Genomic DNA, 22,226 nt, shown 5'->3' on the forward strand with positions numbered 1-22,226 from the left:
GAGATGAGGAGGAATTTCTTTAACATAGAACATAGAATAGTACAGCACAGTACAGGCCCTTCGGCCCACAATGTTGTGCTGACCCTCAAACCCTGTCTTCCATATAAGCCCCCACCTTAGATTCCTCCATATACCTGTCTAGTAGTCTCTTAAACTTCACTAGTGTATCTGCCTCCACCACTGACTCAGGCAGTGCATTCCACGCACCAACCACTCTCTGAGTAAAAAACCTTCCTCTAATATCCCCCTTGAACTTCCCACCCCTTACCTTAAAGCCATGTCCTCTTGTATTGAGCAGTGGTGCCCTGGGGAAGAGGCGCTGGCTATCCACTCTATCTATTCCTCTTATTATCTTGTACACCTCTATCATGTCTCCTCTCATCCTCCTTCTCTCCAAAGAGTAAAGCCCTAGCTCCCAGAGACTGGTAAACCTGTGGAATTCATTGTCATAGGCAGCTGTGGAGGCAAAGTCATTAGGTATATTTGAGGGAGAGGTTGATTGGTTTGTGATTAGTCAGGGCATGAAGGGATACGGGGAGAAGGCAGGCAGGAGATTGGGACCGAAAGGGAAAATGGATCAACCATGATGAAGTGGAGGAGCAGACTCGATGGGCCAAATAGCCACACTGCCCCACAACTCCTAAAAAAAACTCTTATTTTTACAGTAATCTAATCACAGAACAATTTACGATGACCATTTAAACCAGCCGGTACACCTTTGGACTGTGAGGGGAAACTGGAGGACCAGGAGAAAATCCATGCATCCCGCAGGGACTCCTTACAGAGGACACCAGGGTTGACTTCTGAACTCCGCTGTAATAGCGTCGTGCTAATGCTCCGCTACTGTGGCATTGAGAGTGCAGTCATAGAGTCATAGAAAAGTACAGCAGAGAATCAGGCCCTTCAGCCCATCTAGTCTGTGCCGTCTCATCAACCTGCACCCAGACCATAGCACTACATATGCCTGCCATCCATGTATCTATCCAAATGGTAGATTAATAGGGTGGGCACAGTATCGTGGGCTGAGGGGTTTGAAGAGTGATGGAATAATCTATGTTCTATATTTTGAATTCCATTATTCCTCTTTGCTACTTTGGCATAGTTATGTTATGATCTGTATCGATGGCATTGTAAGAACAAAGCTTTTCATTGTATCTCGGTTCATGTGACAATTACCAGTTACTCAATTGTACATCTGACATTTTGTATTGTGCTTACTCAATGCCAATAGGACTGAGGATCTGGTAACTCTTACATCAAACAAAATAAATCACTGTTTATATTTCTGGCCAACATCCTAATCTAACTCTGGAAGAATATATCAGTGTGTTTCAATGTTCTATTGATGTCGGTCCATGGCCTCCACTTGTGCTAAGATGAGGCCACTCTCAGGGTGGAGGAGCAACAACCGATATTTCATCCGGGTAGCGTCCAACCTGATGCCATTAATATCAATTTCCCCTTCTGGTAAAAGACTTCCCTCCCCCTCCCCTCTTCCTCTATTCCTCACTCTGGCCTCAACTCACCCGTCTATCACCTCCTCCTTCCCTTTCTCCTGTGGTCCACTCTGCTCTCCTATCAGATTCTTTCTTCTGGCCTTTTACCTTTCCACCCCAGCTGGCTTCACCCATCACCTTCCAGCTCTCCTTCTGCCCCTCCGCCCAGCTTTTTATTCTGGTGTTCTCCCCCTTCCTTTCCAGTCCTGAAGAAGGGTCTCGCTTGAAACGTCGACTGTGCATTCATTTTTCATAAATGTTGCCTAACCTGCTGAGTTCCTCCGGCATTTTATGTGAGTTACTCTGGATTTCCAGCATCCCCAGACTTTCCTGTGTTTATGATACTGACTTGCCTGCTGCTCGGCGGTCTAAAATACTCAAAGAGCAATGTGAACCGGATGTCGCTCAATGTTGTATTATGGGAATCAAAATGAAGTGAGAAATGTTAAGTTATATAAGGTAGAGAAATCTATAAGGCCGTGTCACTTGTGCTAAATCACAGTCCAATGATCACTGCGGCCTCTTTATTTTACCTAGAAAAGATAACAGAAAGAAAAGCAATGGGAATTAATGCCAAGGTGTTATCTCAGCAAGATGAGAAGTTGGGTAGCATGACAGTGTAGTGGTAAATTTCACACTCTTCCAGCTCCAGTGACCCAGGTTCAAATCCAACATTGTCTGTGTGGAGTTTGTATGTAGGTTTTCACCCGTGACCATGTGGCTTTCCTCCATGTGCTCTGGTTTCCTCCTATATTCCAAAGACATACGGGTTAGGGTTGGTGAGTTGTGGGCATGTCATTTTGGTGCCAGGAGCTGCCGCCAGATTGTCCTCGACTGTGTTGGCTGTTGATGCAAGCAACTCATTTCACTGTGTGTTTTGATGTTTCGATGCATTTGTGGCAAATAAAGCTAATATTTAATTTATAATCTGTCCAGATGAAAGGCCTCAGCCTAGACGTTGTCTGTCCATTTCCTTCCAGAGATGCTGTCAGACCTGCTGAGTTCCTCCACCTCCTTGTATGTTGCTTAAAGTTTGACAGCACCACTCAACACCATTGCTAGACCTTCAGCAAAAACCAGGAGGAGGGAACATATCACTCCTGTCCTAACTGCTCTGAGTTGGTTTCCTGTATCTTTTAGTATTGATTTTAAAGTTCTCTTACTTGTATTTAAATCTCTTAGTAGTCTGGGACTGGAGGACGTCACAGAATCGTTTTTGTTTTATAATCCTGCTCGAGCTCGCAAGTCTTTTTCTGCCAGTCCCATAAATTCAAACAATCTCCCTCAAAAGATAATTGACAGGTCAGGTTTTTTGGACTATGCTCCTAAACTGTGGAATTCAATATCCAAAACTATAAGAGGTGCAGACACAGTCGTCACTTTTGAACACCAGCTCAAAACCATTTATTTAACCTTGCTCTTATCTGACATCTTTTATTTTCATGTCTGCATTTTATCCCATCGTAAAGCGCTTTGAACTACATCACCTGTATGAAAAGTGCTCTATAAATAAGTTATTAATATTATTAAAAAAACAGTTTTGATAAATGCACACAAAATGCTGGAGGAACTCAGCAGGCCAGGCAGCATCTATGGAAAAGAGTATGGAAAAAACTTCTCCCCATAGATGCTGCCTGGCCTGCTGAGTTCCTCCAGCATTTTGTGTGTGTTGCACGGACTTCCAGCATTTGCAGTTTTTCTCTTGTTTAAATTTTGATAAATATTTTTTAAGTTACTCACAGCCAGAACCACCGCAGCAATGGTGACAACCATACTATAAACGTAAAGGACTGGGATAATAATCGTTTGTCTCGCCTCGGCGGGAGTCTCCAAAGTCACACATTGTTTTGATTCTGAAATGAAATCACAGGAGGTTTGAACAAAAGGAAAAATCTTTAGCTCACAGTGATCCTGGTTACTGTAACTTACCCCGAGTGCAGGTGGGCTGTGGGGCATCAGAGGGTAGTTGATGGTTGATCGCTCCATTGCAGAGGGAGTGTGGAATATTTAGGAGTGGGGGTGCAGATGAGGTTTGCCTGGATAGGAGGTGGGGGGGGGGGGAACTGAGCTCACATCTCCAGGTAAGTGCTGCCGAAGACCTTTGCACACCCTTGCCATTTCCAACATCCTTTGACTTACTAATTCGCTCTCCGCATCACATTCAGATACAGTCCTGTGCAAAAATCTTAGGCACCTTAGCTCCACATATGTGCCCAAAACTTTAGCACAGTACTGTACACTGGGGCAGCCTTCAAGTGCCACATGCTTCCAGCGCCAATATAGAATACCCACATATTTCTTATCCCAATCCGTACATCTTTGGAATGTGGGAGGAAGCTGGAGCACACAGAGGAATCCCACGCGGTCATGGGACGAACGCGGAACCTCCTTACAGATGGAGGCCAGAACTGAACCCTGCTCACTGGTAGCTGCTGCTGGATTAGTGTTGCGTTACATTATCCTGCTACCCATCAAGTATCTTGTTTAGCTCTATCAAATCTCCCCTCCTTCTGAGACGCCCCTGGGAATAAAGTCCTTGGACTTTTCTACTCACCTTGCACGATTAATTTGGTTCCGTTTCCAATTTGGCTCATGAGAGGAGGAGGCAGAGGAATGGACACCTCGCAAATATAAACTCCTGAGTCATTCAGAGTCAAGTTGCTTAACTCCAGGATGCAACAACGTCTGGACCGACTGCCAGAAACGTAGAGGCGCCTGTACCGCGGAGAGAAGGTCAGCGCGTTCTGTGGAGATGGTTCATCCTTGTACCAGTAAACATCCACCTGGGGTGGGCTCTTGCTGGAGTAGTGCGCCTCGCAGACGATTATGACTGTCGTTCCGACCGACGCGGTGATTTCCCTAGGGTGCTGTGACACGGACAATGTGCTGTCGCTACCTGCAAGGGCATTGGGAGAGCCAGGAAGATGGAACTGTGAGTTACCTTGTGGAATTTCTGAGTAAATGCTGCACATTTTTATTGGCAAGGGCAGTTGACATAGTTTAATCCCAAACGAGAGAAAATCTGCAGATGCTGGAAATCCAATCAACGCACACAAAATGCTGGAGGAAATCAGCAGCCCAAGTAGCATCTATGGAAAAGAGTACAGTCGCTGTCTCGGGCTGAGACTCTTTGACAGGACTGCTGAAGGGTGTCGGCCCGAAACGTTAACTGTTTGCTCTTTTCCATAGATGTTGCCTGGCCTGCCGAGTTCCTCCAGCATTTTGTGTGTGTTGGCAAAGTCTACATGGACTCAGCAAGGCCTGAGCAAGGTCCCACATGGAAGGCAGGCACATAAGGTTAGAGCTCATGAAATCCAAGGCAAGTTTGCAAGTGAGGTCCAAAGTTCAAAGTAAATGTATTATCTAGGTATTTATATGTCACCATATACTACACATTTTCTTGAAGTCATTCACAGTAGAATAAAGAAATACAATAGGATCAATGAAAGACTGCACCAAACAGGATGGAGAGACAATTAATGTGCAAAAGACAATAACTATGCAAATGCAAAAATAAAAAAATAAAAAATAAGTAAGAAATAAATATCCAGAACATGAGGCGAAGAGTTCTTCAAAGTTAGTTCATAGATTCTGGGAACAGCTCAGTAATGGAGCAAGTGAAATTATCTTCCAAAGACTGACAAACAACCAATGCACAAAAGAAGAAAATTCTCAAAAGATAAATCATAATAAATAAATAATACTGAGAACATGAGTTGTAGGGTCCTTGAAAGTGAGTCTATAGGTTGTGGAATCAGTTCAGTGCTGGGGTAAGTGAAGTTATCCACGCTGGTTCAGGACCCTGATGGTTAAGCGGTAATAACTGTTCCTGACCCTGGTGATGTGGGACCTGAGGCTCCTGCACCTCCTTGCTGATAGCAGCAGTGAGAAGAGAGCATGACCTGGATGGTGAACCCTTCATCAGGGTCTTGGCTCAAATGATCAGCTCTTTATTTCCCTCCATAGCATAGATGCTGCCTGACCTGCTGAGTTCTTACAGCACTTCTTGTGCGTTCCTCAAGATTTCCAGCATCTACAGAACCTTTTGTGTGTCTGTGATGGTGGAGTGTTACGTTTGTGACTGGAATCCTGTGACCAGTGATGTACCACAGGGGCTGGTACTGGGACTACTGACCATCGTGCTCATTAAAAATTTTAATTTGAATGTGGAAGAAATACTAAGAGGAGAGGAGATGACGGAGCAGACTCGATGGGCCGAATGGCTGACTTCTGCTCCTTTGTCTTATGGTCTTATGGATTGGTGGCGTTGTTGGTGGTGAGATGAATAGACTTAGGTAACAGGGTGAGATTGAAAGTGGCCTGGAGTGAAGGTAGATGCAACCTAATTTTATAAAGATAAAGATTAGCTTTATTTGTCACATGAACATCGAGACATACAGTGAAATGTATCATCTGTGTCAAATCAAATCTGCAAGGATTTTCAGGACAAATGTCACCATAGTTCCAGCGCCAACATAGCGTGCCCACAACTCACCAACCCTACCCTACCTCTTGGAACGTGGGAAGAAACCAGATCTCCTGGAGGAAACCTGCGACCACAGGGAGAAAGTACAGACGGTGGCGGGAATCAAACAACATTTGGTAATGAGTGGCACTGTTGATCGGTGTGCTAACCACTATGTCACCATAATTAATTAGATAGAATGGATATGGATGTGAAGAGGATGTTTCCTAAAGTGAGCGAGTCTAGCACCAGAAGGCACAGCCTCAGAGTAGAGAGACATTCATTTTGAAGAAGATGTTGATAAAAGTGTTTAGCTAGAGAGTGGCAAATCTGTAGAATCTGTGGCCATGGGGCTGTGGAGGCCAAGTCATTGGGTATATGTAAGGCAGAGGTTGATAAGTTATGGAGAAGGTAGGAGAATGGGGTTGAGAAGGAAATGGATCAGCCATGGTGAAATGGCAGAGTAGACTTGATGGACCAAATGGCCTCATTCTCTTATGGTCTTAATTAAATTGGGCAATTTAATCACAATAATAATATGTGAAGTGGTGCATTTTGTGATCGAGGGTAGGACCTACACCACGAATGGTAAGGCGCAGAAGAAATTCACTAAATCAGAGTCAGAATCAGGTTTATTAGCACCGACGTAGGTCACCAAATTTGTTGTTTTGTGGCAGCAGTACAGTGCAAGACATAAAAACTCCCACAAGCTGCAAATAAAACCAAATAGAACACAAGAGGAACAGTGAGGTCATGGTCATGAGATACAGGACCCTTCAGAAATCTGATGGCAGAGGGGAGAACGCCATTCCTAAAACGCCGAGCGTGGGTCTTCAGATTCCTGTATCTCCCTCCCTGATGCAAGTAAGGAGAAGAGGTTCAGACACAGGTTAATAATCACTGGCATACAGTACTGTGCAAAAGTGTTAGGCACAAATACACAGCTAGACTTTTGCACAGAACCGCAGTAATTTTATGTTTTGCACTGTACCGCTGACACAGAAGAAAAACAAATTTCATGACAGATGTGAGCGATGATAAACCTGATTCTGATCTGGGTCTCTACTGTGGACTGAGAGTGGGAAGGTGACAAGGAGAGGGGAATCATGATTGGGAAAAGGGGAAGGGAGAGGGGAGGAGGTGGGAAGCACCAGAGAGACAACCTGTAATGATCATTAAACCAATTGTTTGGAATTAAATGACCCTGCCTGGTGGCTCAGGGCTGGGTGTGTCCGTACCTGCGCCAACCCCCCGACACTCCATCTCTGCCACCTGTCCCACACCCCTCCCGTGGCACTCCACCCTCACCATTCCCAACATCCTTTGCTCCCGCCAGCTTTTCAAACTCGCTCTCTGCGTCACATTGACAAACACAGTACCGTGCAAAAGTCTTAGTCACCCTAGTATATATACAGTATACAGTACGGGGCTAAGACTTTTGTACTGTACTGTATGTCATGAAATGTGTTCTTTTGTGGCAGGTAGTACAGAGCAATACACAAAAAACTATAAATGATAATAAATATACTATCTATAAATAGTCCAAAAACTGGTGAGGTAGTTAGTGTTCATTGGTTGGTTCATCACTGTCCATTCAGAAGCTGAGGGCATATCCCGATGGCAAGAGTGCCTCATGGTGGATGCCACCTCCTTGAGGCAGTGCCTTTTGAAGATGCCCTCGATGGTTGGTGGGGGGGGGGTGGGTTGTGCCCATGTTGGAGGTGGCTTGGTACTCTGCTGCTTCTTTTAACCCTATGCATTGGTGCCCCCATACCAGCCGGTGGCAGCCCTCCAAGAAGATCACAACCTTGCTGTGGGGTTTCGAGGCTTGTGTGCCCCTCAATGACCCGGGGAGCTCTGTTGGCTGGAGTCGGGGCTTTTAAGCTTTGGCTCTTACAACCCGCTGGAGGAACTCAGCAGGTTGGGCAGCATCCGTGGAAACGATGAGTTGACGTTTCGGGCTGGAACCCTTTGTCAGGACTGTAGGGGGAAGGGGCAAAGGCCCTATAAAGAAGGTGGGGGGAGGGTGGGAAGGAGAAGGCTGGTAGGTTCCAGGTGAAAAACCAGTAAGGGGAAAGATAAAGGGGAGGGGGAGGGGAGGCAGGGAGGTGATAGGCAGGAAAGGTGAAGAAGGAATGAGGGAAAACACAATGGGTAGTAGAAGGAGGCGGAACCATGAGGGAGGTGATAGGCAACTGAGGGAGGGGGCAGAGTGACATAGGGATAGTGGAAAGGAGGGGGAGGGAATTACCAGAAGTTGGAGAATTCTATGTTCATACCAAGGGACTGGAGACTACCTAGACGGTATATGAGCTGTTTCTCCTCTAACCTGAGTTTAGCCTCATCATAGAGGAGGCCATGTATGGACATATCTGAATGGGATTGGGAAGCAGAGTTGAAGTGGGTGGCTACTGGGAGATCCTGTCTGTTGTGGCGGACGGAGCGGAGGTGCTCGATGAAGCGGTCCCCCAATCTGCGTCGGGTTTCACCGATGTAGAGGAGGCCACACGGGGAGCACCGGATGCAACAGATGACCCCAATAGACTCACAAGTGAAGCTTTGGCTCTTGGTAGGGTCACCCATGCCAAGCAGGTCAAAGGTAGAGGCCAGCCGAAGAGTCCTCCAGGCTTGGTGGGGGCTCAGGGCTTACAACTCTGACTGGTTAAAAAACCGTTGTTACGGAAACAGCAATGAAGAATCCTTCTATGCGGACAGCGATGGAGGATGTTCATTGCTCCGCTAAACGCCAGCGGTGTAACAGGCAGTAAGTAAGTACCAGGTGGTGATCCAACCGGTCAGAATGCTGCCTGGGACAGAATAGAAACATAGAAACATAAAAAACCTGCAGTACAATACAGGCCCTTCGGCCCACACGGCTGTGCCGAACATGTCCTTACTTTAGAGGGTTATGCATAGTCCTCTATTTTTCTAAGCTCCAAGAGTATGTCAATTGGATGAACAGTGTTTGATTTCCTTAGAGCAGAGCGGGAGGGAGCCTGATAGAGGCATACAAAGTTAAAGGAATAGATAGAATGGATGGTAACACAAAAAAAGCTCACAGCATCATCAGCATTATGAGCCATGTTGTATGATGAGGGCGATCATGGTGTCCAGAATTGCTCTGGGCAAGTTTTTCTACAGAAGCAGCATGCCATTGCCTTCTTCTGGCTGGTGTCTTTACAAGACGGGTGACCCCCAATCTCTTCAGAGATCGTCTGCCTGGCGTCAGTGGCCGCATAACCAGGACTTGTGATCTGCGCCGGCTGCTCATACGACCATCCACCACCTGCCCCCATGGCTTCACGTGACCCCGATCAGGGGCTAAGCCGCCCAAGGGGGACCTACAGGCTAGCAGAAGGAAGAAGCGCCTTACGCCTCCTTTGGTAGAGACATACCTCCACCCCACCACCCACCAGCAGAGATGTCAGAAACCAGAGGGTGTTGGTTTATACTGAGGATTAAGAGGATTAGAGGGAACGTGAAGAAGGACCCTTTAACCCAGCGGTACTTAGTTCGGGGAATGAGAGCAGTATCAGTGCCCGGGATCATGATGCTAAATGGTCTCTTATGTGTCATAACAAAGAGAAAAAAAGTTGAGAAATCTACTGTGAGGCAACAACCAAAAATAACTCTAAGGGACTTCAGAAAGATTAGCTTGCAAGGTTGAGAGGAGAAAGTGAGATTGTGACTTTACCTCCACAACCACCTGTGACAATGAATTCCACAGACTCATCACCCTCTCTCTGAAGAAATTCCTCCACATTTCTGTTCTAAATGAGCATCATTCTATTCTGAGGCTGTGCCCTGTGGACCTAGACTCCCCCATCATAGAAAACATCCTCTCCACATCCACTCTATCCAGGCCTTTCAATATCTGATAGGTTTCAATGAGATCTCCCTCATTCTTATAAACTCTAGCGAACACAGACCAGAGCCATCAAAAGCTCCTCGTGTGTAAATGGTGTCTGTAGTTGTAAAAGCATCACCAATGCTTCCACTTAAAATATTTTTTTAAATTGACCTTCACAGACACTATCTACAAATTTTGCTGCCTTGAAAATTTGCCTTGAAGAATCAAAGATCATAAACACAAGAGATTCTACAGATGCTGGAAATCCAGAGTGACACCCACAAAATGCTGGAGGAACTCAGCAGGCCAGGCAGCATCTGTGGAAATGAATAAACAGTCGATGTTTCTGGCTGAGACCCTTCAACAGGTCTCAATCAAAGGTCATACCTTTCCCATACATTCTGTCTTCTTTCCCCTCCTGTAGGGTAGAAGAAACAAAACCCTGAAAGTACATACCACCGGGCTCAAGGACAGGTGTTACCCCACTGTTATCAGACTATTGAATGGTCCTCTAAAATGACAAGATGGACCCTTGACTTCACAACTTACATCATCACATCTCTGCACCTTTTTGTCTGCTGGCACTGCACTTTCTCTGGAACAGTAGAACTTTACTCTGCATTCTAAATGGGTAAGTTGAGTTATTATTGTCACATACATAGAACATACAGCACGGAACACGGAACATGGAACATTGCGATACAGTACAGGGTCTTCAGCCCATGATGTCGAACCAACCTTGAAACCCACTCTGAGATCAATCTAACCCTTTACTCCTGCGTTGTCATCGTCGTTATGTGCCATGTCGTATGATGTGGGCAATCAGGATCTTTCCATAACCATGATTGCTCTTGGCAAACCTTTCTACAGAAGTGGTTTGCCTTCTTAGAAATAAAGAAAACCTACTGCACAATACAGGCCCTTCGGCCCACAAAGCTGTGCAGAACATGTCCCTACCTGAGAAATTACCTAGGGTTACTCGTAGCCCTCTATTTTTCTGAGCTCCATGTACCTGTCCAGGAGTCCCTTAAAAGACCCTATCGTATCAGCCTCCACCACCGTCACCAGCAGCCCATTCCACGCACTCACCACTCTGTGCGTAAAAATCTCCTGACATCTCCTCTGTACCTACTTTCAAGCATCTTAAAACTGTGTCTTCTCATGCTAGCCACTTCAGGCCCTGGGAAAAAGCCTCTGACTATCCACATGATCAATGCCTGTCATCATCTTATACACCTCTATCAGGTCACCTCTCATCCTCCGTCGCTCTAAGGAGAAAAGGCCGAGTTCACTCAACCTGTTTTCATAAGGCATGCTCCTCAATCCAGGCAACATCCTTGTAAATCTCCTCTGCACCATTTCTAGGGTTTCCACATTCTTCCTGTAGTGAGGTGACCGGAACTGAGCACAGTACTCCAAGTGGGGTCTGACCAGGGTCCTATATAGCTGCAACATTACCTCTCTGCTCTTAAACTCAATCCCACGGTTGATGAAGACCAATGCATCGTATGTCTTCTTAACCACAGAGTCAACCTATGCAGCCGCTTTGAGTGTCCTGTGGACTTGGACCCCAAGATCCCTCTGATCCTCCACACTGCCAAGAGTCTTATGATTAATACTATATTCTGTCATCATATTTGACCTACTAAAATGAACCACCTCACACTTATCTGGGTTGAACTCCATCTGCCACTTCTCAGCCCAGTTTTAAATCCTATCAATGTCCCGCTGACAACCCTCTACACTATCCACAACACCTCCAACCTTTGTGTCATCAGCAAACTTACTAACCCATCCCTCCACTTCCTCATCCAGGTCATTTATAAAAATCACGAAGAGAAAGGGTCCCAGAACAGATCCCTGAGGCACACCTGTGGTCACTGACCTCCATGCAGAATATGACCCGTCTACAACCGCTCTTTGCCTTCTGTAGGCAAGCTAATTCCGGATCCACAAAGCAATGTCCCCTTGGATCCCATGCTTCCTTACTTTCTCAATAAGCCTTGCATGGGGTACCTTATCAAATGCTTTGCTGAAATCCATATACTCTACATCTACGGCTCTACCTTCATCAATGTGTTTAGTCACATCCTCAAAAAATTCAATCAGGCTTTTAAGGCACGACCTGCCTTTGACAAAACCATGCTGACTATTCCTAATCATATCATACCTCTCCAAATGTTCATAAATCCTGCCTCTCAGGATCTGCTCCATCAACTTACCAACCACTGAAGTAAGACTCACTGATCTATAATTTCCTGAGCTATCTCTACTCCCTTTCTTGAATAGGGGAACAACATCCACAACCTTTCAATCCTCCAGAACGTCTCCCATCCCCATTGATGATGCAAAGATCATTACCAAAGGCTCAGCAATCTCCTCCCTCGCCTCCCACAGTAGACTGGGGTACATCTCGTCTGGTCCCGGTGATTTATCCAACTTGATGTTTTCCAAAACCTCCAGTATATCCTCTTCCTTAATATCTACATGCTCAAGCTTTTCAGTCTGCTGTAAGTCATCCCTACAATCTCCAAGATCCTTTTCTGTAGTGAATACTGAAGCAAAGTACTCATTAAATACCTCTGCTATCTCCTCTGGTTCCATACACACTTTTCCACTGTCACACTTGATTGGTCCTATTCCCTCACGTCTTATCCTCTTGCTCTTCACATACTTGTAGAATGCCTTGGGATTTTCCTTAATCCTGTCCGCCAAGGCCTTCTCATGGCCCCTTCTGGCTCTCCTAATTTCATTCTTAAGCTCCTTCCTGCTAGTCTTATAATTTTCTAGAACTCTATCATTACCTAGTTTTTTGAACCTTTCATAAGCTTTTCTTTTCTTCTCGACTAGATTTACAACAGCCTTTGTGCACCACGGTTCCTGTACCCTACCATCCTTTCCCTGTCTCATTGGAAAGTACCTATGCAGAACCCCACACAAATATCACATTTCTTCCATACATTTCCCTGAGAACATCTGTTTCCAATTTATGTTCCAAGTTCCTGCCTGATAACCTCATATTTCGCCTTACTCCAATTAAACGCTTTTCTAACTTGCCTGTTCCTGTCCCTCTCCAATGCTATGATAAAGGAGATAGAATTGTGGTCACAGTTCTCCTGGGCTCTACAAGACGGGTGACCCCAGCCATTATCAATACGCTTCAGAGATTGTCTGCCTGGCGTCAGTGGTCACATAACCAGACCTTTGATATGCACCAGCTGCTCGTACGACCATCCACCACCTGCTCCCATGGCTTCACGTGACCCTGACCAGGGGGGGCTAAGCAGGTGCTATGCCTTGCACAAGGGTGACCTGCAGGCTAGCAGAGAGAAGAAGCACCTTACACCTTCTTTGGTAGAGATGTATCTCCACCCCGCCACCAATCGTTTCCATGTAGCTCTCCATTTTTCTGTCATCCATGTGTCTAATAGTCTCTTAAATTTCCCTAATGTATCTGCCTCGACCAATATCCCTGACACTGCATTTCACGCACTCAACGCTCTGTGTAAAAACCCTACCTCTGACATACCCCTTATACTTCCCTTCAGTCAACTTAAAATTATGCCCTCTCATATTAGCCATTTCTACCCTGGGGAAGAATCCTCTAGCTGTCCACTCAATCTGTGCTTCTTATCATCTTGTACACCTCAAGCAAGTCGTCTCTCATCCTCTTAAACTCTGGAGAAAAAAGCACTAGCTCGCTCAACCTACCCTCATAAGAAATATTTTCAAATCAGGGCAACATCCTGATAAATCTCTTGTGCACCCTCTCATCCTTCCTCTAATGAGGTGGCCAGAACTGAACACAATGCTCCAAGTGTGATGCTCATTTTATTGTGTCCTCACAATTTCATGACAATAAAGACACAGTCGTTAAATTCGTAAATTGGAGAACTATTTTCGCATAAACAGAGATACAGTGAAAAGGTTGTCTTGCATACTGCCTATACCGCCAACAGTGCATTGAGGCAGTACAAGTTTAAAAAAAAAGCATGCAGACTAAAGTGCTGCAGAAAGTGCAGGCAAAGAACTTTGTAGCTTTGCAGAATCTCTTGTGTTTGTCATTCTGTTATTGTTTTCCGTTTTCTACCTCATTGCACTGCTGTAACACATGGATAGCATGCAAAACAAAGTTTTTCACTGTACCTGCATCAGTAGTTAACCACTTGATTGACTTAATTCTTGCCTCTGTATTGACCTGGATTTGTGGTGGCAAAAAAGAAATGTGAACAAGTAAATGATCAAAAGAATCAAAGCATTTCCCAGGCGGTATCAGAATTGGCCATTATAAAATAACGAAAATGTTGCTCATCTCTAGAAAAAAATCAGTTCCTTCACAAGTGACTATCTACTGATACTTATAAAAGTGTGGTCATGACTAAAGGGTACTATATCATACCATGTTCTCTGGCACACATTTTCTCGATACCACCTACAAATGACATTATTGCCACAACTGATAATTCATTCTGTCTCTCTCTTTCTCTCTTTCAGTCAGCCACTCACACTCTCTCTTTCTGTCTGTCTTTTCTCTTTCCCCTGTCTCTGTCTGTCTGTCTCTATGTATCCCGATCTCTATATCTCTCTTTTTCTCTCACTCATTCGCTCTCTCTCACTCATTCACTTTCACACTCATTTTGTCTATCTTTTTCCCTGTCTTTGTCAGTCTCTATCTATCCCGATCTCTATCTTGCTCATTTTCCTCTTTTACTCTCACTCATTCCTTGTCTTTCTGTCTATCTTCCTCCCTCTGTCTCTGTCTGTCTCTTCGTATTTATCCCGATCTCTAAATCTCTTTCTTTTTCTTTCATGCAATCTCTCTCACTCATTTACTCTTTCTCACTCTGTTGATCTACCTTTCCCCCTCTGTCTCTATCTATCCTGATCTCTATCTCTCTCTCTTAGTACACATTATTTTTCTCTCTCTGTCTACTTTTCTCGTTCTTTCTCCCGGTTTCTCTCTCTACCTCTGATTTTCTTGCAGTCCCCCTCTCTCACAGACAGAGAAAAACACAGACACCCATTCTGTGTAAATATGATCAAAGTTTCTCTCTATACAAGCTCCTCAGAAATTATTCTGCTTGGATAAATTCAGTAGTTGTTTTCATGAATGCTCGCCGTACTGTCGGCAAATCAACCTTGTTACATAAAATGCCATTCACTTACTGAATGAACGCCAGATAAATTTTAGCAATACATGCTGCTTTTTCTGATCACGGACAATGCAATGAGAAAGTTACTTGGCTTTCTGTGGCAGATTGCGAGAGGTGTCATCAAATTCGCAGTGTGACTTCTGGTTTTTATCTTTGTAGACTGTTCTTGAAAGTAGTGCCAGTTATTGTCTATTTTATACCCTCCGTCAGACAAACTCTATGAAGTTTAATACTACTGTGAGGCTGATAAGTAGGTGCTACACTTTGCCCAAGGGTGATTTGTCGGCTAGCAGTGGGAGCGGCCCCGACTGGATTCGAACCCGGGAACCTTCATTCCAGAGTCCAGCGCTGATGTCATTGCGCCAGCAGTCGGCCGCCAGCCATTTTTCGAATACCTAAGAGTGTCTAAAATGCCCCTAATGTACCTGCCTCACACAGACTCACCACTCTGTGTGTAAAGAATGTTCCTCTGACATCTACCAGTTCGCCTACCAGCCCCGACTAGGAGTTGAGGATGCCATCGTCTACCTGCTGAATAGTGTCTATGCCCACCTGGACAAGCCAGCGAGCACTGTGAGGGTCATGTTTTTTGACTTCTCCAGTGGTTCAACACCATCTGCCCTGCTCTGCTGGGGGAGAAGCTGACAGTGATGCAGGTGGATGCTTCCCTGGTGTCATGGATTCTTGATTACCTGACTGGCAGACCACAGTACGTGTGCTTGCAACGCTGTGTGTCCAACAGAGTGATCAGCAGCACTGGGGCTCCACAGGGGGCTGTCTTGTCTCCCTTTCTCTTCACCATTTACACCTCGGACTTCAACTACTGCACAGAGTCTTGTCATCTTCAGAAGTTTTCGGATGACTCTGCCATAGTTGGATGCATCAGCAAGGGAGATGAGGCTGAGTACAGGGCTATGGTAGGAAACTTTGTCACATGGTGTGAGCAGAATTATCTGCAGCTTAATGTGAAAAAGACTAAGGAGCTGGTTATAGACCTGAGGAGAGCTAAGATACCGGCGACCCCTGTTTCCATCCAGGAGGTCAGTGTGGACATGGTGGAGGATTACAGATACCTGGGGATACGAATTGACAATAAACTGGACTGGTCAAAGAACACTGAAGCTGTCTACAAGAAGGGTCAGAGCCGTCTCTATTTCCTGAGGAGACTGAGGTCCTTTAACATCTGCCGGACGATGCTGAGGATGTTCTACGAGTCTGTGGTGGCCAGTGCTATCACGTTTGCTGTTGTGTGCTGGGGCAGCAGGCTGAGCGTAGCAGACACCAACAGAATCAACAAACTCATTCGTAAGACCAGTGATGTTGTGGGGATGGAACTGGACTCTCTGAAGGTGGTGTCTGAAAAGAGGATGCTGTCCAAGTTGCATGCCATCTTGGACAATGTCTCCCATGTACTACATAATGTACTGGTTGGGCACAGGAGTACATTCAGCCAGAGACTCATTCCACCGAGATGCAACACAGAGCATCATAGGAAGTCATTCCTGCCTGTGGCCATCAAACTACAACTCCTCCCTTGGAGGGTCAGAGACCCTGAGCCAATAGGCTGGTCCTGGACTTATTTCCTGGCATAATTTACATATTACTATTTAACTATTTATGGTTTTATTACTATTTAATTATTTATGGTGCAACTGTAATGAAAACCAATTTCCCCCGGGATCAATAAATTATGACTATGACTATGACTATCTCCCCAATATTTTCCTCCAATTACCTTAAAATTATGCACCCTGGTATGAGCCATTTCTGCCCTGGGAGAACATCTCCAGCTGTCCAGAAGACCTTCCTTAAGACCAGTCTGCTTGTGAAAAGTTAAAAGCAGCTCATGTTAACTTCCCCCAACTCCGCTAAGAATGATCCTGCATTAACGATACAAGTACCATTGACCAAGCAACAGTGGCCAGAGGTAAAAAACAAAAAAGAAACAAATATTATTTCATGATAGAAAATAATTCTAAGGGAATACGACTATGGGTGTACAAAAGTATATTGTTATATAATAGCCCATATAAACCACAGTTTCCAGCCTAAGGCCCATGGTCCTCTCGGTTAACAGTCAGGGTCTCGGGCATAAAAACGGTTAGAAACCCCTGAATTGTAAATCACTTGATCAATTTATTTGTTAGCAATTAAATAAAATAACAAATCGTACAAAATATTGCTAATTTAATCAAAGCTAAATTAGAATTTGTTATATATTTTGATGTAATAGTGATGAAATTGGCATTTGGTAATTTGGATGAGTTAGTGTTCAGGTCCAGAAACTTTTCATATTTATGCTGATGATAGTGGGAAATAAATAGATAACGGACAAAGTACGGAGGAACCATCTACAGGCAAACAAACGAGCTTTCTTTTAAAATCCTAAGCTCATTCAATATATCTGGAAATATGCTTGAGGGACTTGTTAGAAGTAATTTGCAAATCAAAACAATTTCTTTCTCAGTTCTGAAGGTACAGAAATAAGTCCCACTGAGACTTCCAAACCAGCACGCATAGCTTGATTTACATTCGAATCTCACTGATTTCAAAGTTCAAAGTAAATTTATTATCAAAGTACATAGATGTCACTGTATACAACCTGACATTTTTTTTTTGCAGGAATACTCAATAAATCCATAATAGAATTATAACCAAAACAGGTTGGATGAAAGACCGCACCAGTTTGGACGTTCAACTAGTATGCAGAAGACAACAAACTGTGCAGGTACAAAAAGAAAGAAGAAATAATAATAAATCAATAAGCGATAAATATTGAGAACATGAGATGAAGAGTCCCTGAAAGTGAGTCCGTAGGTTGTGGAAATATTTTAGTGATGGCCTCTTTGTAACTTATGAATTAATTTGTAAATTGAATAAAAATCAAACAGATACAATAGTGAAAAAAAAATAGGATTACTTTTACCTGCTAAGCATGAGATTGTAGCCATGAATGCCATTAAGGAAAACATTGCCAAAATTATTTCCTCCTTCTGCAGTGAAACTTGCCAGAGCCTAAGAAAACTTGTGTCTCGGCCTCAGCAGTAATTGGTTAAACTGCCAAAGAACGGTGTGTGGTCAGCTATTTCCTTCAAAGGAGCAAAACAATTGGGTGTAGAAAATAAGATCTAATCTCACCAATTTGTGAATGCAATAGAAATTAAACAATTGCAATGGTGAAAAGAAGTTTGATTACTTTAACCAGCGAAGCATGAGATTGTAGCCTTGAGTCTGAGCAAGCCTATTGAAGAGAACATTGCCAAAAATATTTCCTCTTTTTTCGAGGAAACTTGCCAGCATCCAAAATAGATTGTGTCTAGACTTCACCAGTAATCTGTTAAACTATGTGAGAAAAAGAGTTGTAGATAGTTAGTTCCTTAAAGGACCAAACAAATCAAACATACAACCGGGAGAAATTCTTAATTATAACATACCTTATTCATACACGCACACTCACAAGTTATTGCTTAATAAGAAGATGATTTCTACCTTCTTTATTGCAAGCTGGCGAACTATTTCAGATCAGAGCTTTTTGTACTTCAGTGATACCATGAGCTAGAACTATATTCACCCACGTGTCTGTCCTGAAAACTGTTATCTCCTGTTTGATCGATGTCATTTGATTCAAGTGATCAAAAGAATGCAAAAGAAAAAAACCAAATCATAGTAATCAAGGAAGGATTATGTGCCAACACTGCTTAAAATGTCAAAAGACTAGCATGAATAGCTGTTTAATGAACCAGAATATAGTTGATCGGGTAACTATTGAATTGACTTTATTTCTTACATCCTTCACATACATGAGAAGTAAAAATCTTTACGTTACGTCTCCATCTAAATGTGCAATGTGCAATCATAGTAATTTATAATAATTTATAATAAATAGAACAGTCAGTGTAACATAGAGTACACTCAAATCAGCGTGAGTTCATCAGTCTGATGGCCTGGTGGAAGAAGCTGTCCCGGAGCCTGTTGGTCCTGGCTTTTATGCTGCGGTACCACTTCCCGGATGATAGCAGCTGGAATAGATTGTGGTTGGGGTGACTTGGGTCCCCAATGATTCTACGGGCCCTTTTTACACACCTGTCTTTGTAAATGTCCTGAATCATGGGAAGTTCACAACTACAGATGCGCTGGGCTGTCCACACCACTCTCTGCAGAGTCCTGCAATTGAAGGAAGTACAGTTCCCATACAGTTCCCATAGGCAGTGATGCAGCCAGTCAGGATGCTCTCAATGTTGCCCCTGTAGAAAGTTCTTAGGATTGTGGGGGGGGGGTGCATGCCAAACTTCCTCAACTGTCTGAGGTGAAAGAGGCGCTGTTGTGCCTTTTTCACCACACAGCTGGTGTGTGCACAGACCACGTGAGGTCCTCGGTGATGTGGATGCTGAGGAACTTGAAGCTGTTTACCCTCTCAACCCCAGATCCATTGATGTCAATAGGGGTGAGCCTGTCTCCATTCCTCCTGTAGACCACAACCGTCTCCTTTGGTTTTGCAAAGAAAGCATATGGTGCATTGGCCTTCATTAGTCAAAGTTCAAAGTTCAAAGTACATTTATTATCAAAGTATGTATACATTATATGACCTTGAGATTCGTCTCCTTGCAGGCACAAAACATAGAAACCCAAAATAACCCATAAAAAAAGACTATTGAACACCCAATGAGCCGAGAGAAAAAAAAATCAAATCATGCAGACAATAACCTCAAGCAAGTAACTTCCTGAACTGAAGTCCACAAAGACAGTCCAAGTAGCGCAGAGCCGAGTAAACGTCGTGGAGTAGTAAGCTGAATGGGTCCATCCCTCACCTCGGCTCCAACACCCTGACCTTTTCATGCTGGCCCGGCGTCTGAATCGATGTCCAAACATTGGGTTCAGTCGCCTCGATCCGCTCTGGGGCATGGACCCTGCTACCTTGATTCGGCCCGTATCTGACCTTTCTGATTCAGCCTGGTACTTAAATTGATCGAACCTTGGGTCTTTCTTGCTCTAGGCAATGGGCCCGCTGCCTCACCTTGCCTCGGTTCTGCCCCATTGAATTGCCTCCAAGTCCAAAAGATTGAGTTCAAGAGCCACGTGGTAATATTGGTCTAAAACAATCGAAGTCTGTCCATCCTCTCCATATTGATCAATGATAATGACAGAGTGGTACTCTAGACCAGCGGTCCTCAACCTTTTTTGCACTGCGGACCGGTTTCGTATTGACAATATTCTTGCGGACCGGCCGACCGGGGTGGGGGGGGGGTGGTTGGTGGTAGGGTTGTCAATGGACAACAGTAGCAGTCAAATACGTTGGGTTTGCCCGGAAAAAGACTACAATGACCATGAAGCCTTGCGTGGGCACCAGTGCGCATGCGTGTACGCTCTTTTCCTACGGATTGTTTCTGGCGATTCTGTTCGGCGGGGGCGGGTTGTTAATCACGACCGGAATATCGGTGGTAAGTGGCTAATACACTCAATTTCCTTTCTAAAAGGGTTTATCTAACAAATTTAATATTAAACACACAGCGCATATTTTCCTCGCATGAATATAGTGATAAGTCAATTATCAGGGGAGGACAGGGGAGCTTGAAGTAAGTGTTGAACGGACTTCCAGTAGAAGTGCTAGAGGCAGGTTTGATATTATCATTTAAAGAAAAATTGGATAGCTATATAGACAGGAAAGAAATGGAGGGTTATGGGCTGAGTGTAGGTCGGTGGGACTAGGTGAGAGAGTAGCGTTTGACACGGACTAGAAGGGCCGAGATCACCTGTTTCTGTGCTGTAATTTTTATATGGTTATATAAGTCAATAGCATCATAACATTTTAAGTAACGTTTAGATATTAAACACACAGCACATATTTTCCCCGTTTGAACATATAAAATCATTGCAACACACCAGTATCGCTGAATCAGTGGGAGCTCTGGGCTTATTTTCCTGCAACAAGATGGTGCCATTGAGGGGTGACGGGAGACAGCGATACTCGAATGGGGTTCCTTATGTCCAGTCTATTCCGCAATTTAGTTTTCGTTGCATTCATTGCAGAGATATGTTGGAAATGGAAGCAACGTTTTCAGTGCTTTCGTGACTATCTCAGGATTTTTAGCCTTGACTTTGATCCAGAATGCCGGCAGAGATGTTATATCAAACATACTTTTCAGCCCGCCGTCATTTGCAAGCTCAAGGAGTTGATCTTCTTCCCGCGCTGAAATGGATGACGCGTGGGTAATGACCTCGCGTGCGTAATGGCTCAACAGTGGGCGTGACAGGGAATGAGGAAAGGTGCAGCTGACTCATATCATCAAATCATATCGTTTCCTCGCGGCCCGGTACCGGTCCGCAGCCCGGTGGTTGGGGACTGCTGCTCTGGACCCACCAAGACAGATCACAAAGCACTCCAGTGGGTGATTAGGACAGCTCAGCACATCACTAGGATTAAACTACAGGATTAAACTACAGGACCTGGAGACAATCCACAACTTTCAATGCCTACAGCACGCTCGTAACATCAGTAAAAACCCATCCCATCCCAGACACTCTCTGTTCAATCTCCCGCCATCTGGTAAGAGATACAGAAACATCTTAGCCAAGACAATAAAACTGAAAAACAGCTTCTTCCCAAGGGCTGTTGTGCAGCTGAATAATGCTACACCCTGGCTTGCCAATGGCCTTTGAGTGTTATGGACTATCAAAGTCACTTGTTGCATGTAAATATGGTTTTTTTTTATTAAGCCATACCACACGCATTATAAATTTTTTTTTTGCACGGACTGGAGTAGCACCACAATCTCACTGTTTTGAGCAATAACAATGAAGTTATTTTCTAAAGCAACACACACAAGCTGCTGGAGGAACTCAGCAGGTCAGGCAGCATCTATGGAAGTTAATGAACAGTCTATGTTTCTGGCTGAGTCCCTTCTTCAGGACTGGATAGGAAGGAGAAAGATGCCAGAATAAGAAGTCCCATCTACTGTATGTGTTGTAGTGTTCTATGACTATATGACGTCTATGAGTCTGAAGTCCTATTAGTATATCCCGGGCTGGGGATTAAATATTCAAGCCATGTGGGCTGCCGCACTATCCTGCCAACAACAGAACAGAAACTATGCCATTGGCACCTTCTCTGTCCTGTGGAAGTCATTGAAAGGTTATAACCTTTCAAGCAATCTCATCGTCTTACATCAATGTGAGAGCCTGATTCATTCTGAAAAACACTGCTGTAGAAGTTTCCAAGAGCATCAACGTTCTTTGAGTGATACAAGGAAGAGTGAAAGCTGTAG

At 44.4% G+C, this 22,226-nt stretch overlaps 1 protein-coding gene across 1 annotated transcript in view; it reads right to left on the reverse strand.

Annotated features, from left to right (window-relative positions):
* The window catches only part of LOC140200638 (uncharacterized), a 44,304-nt gene that overhangs the window by 12,036 nt on the left and 10,042 nt on the right, over nt 1-22,226 (reverse strand). The window contains exons 2-3 of the mRNA XM_072264209.1: nt 4,051-4,392; nt 3,237-3,349 (exon numbers count right to left, since the gene is read on the reverse strand). Coding sequence (XP_072120310.1) covers nt 3,237-3,349; nt 4,051-4,392 — 455 coding nt within the window. The remainder of the gene's footprint in view (nt 1-3,236; nt 3,350-4,050; nt 4,393-22,226) is intronic.

Source organism: Mobula birostris, chromosome 7 (assembly GCF_030028105.1).
Source record: "Mobula birostris isolate sMobBir1 chromosome 7, sMobBir1.hap1, whole genome shotgun sequence".
Classification (NCBI taxonomy): Eukaryota; Metazoa; Chordata; class Chondrichthyes; order Myliobatiformes; family Myliobatidae; genus Mobula; species Mobula birostris.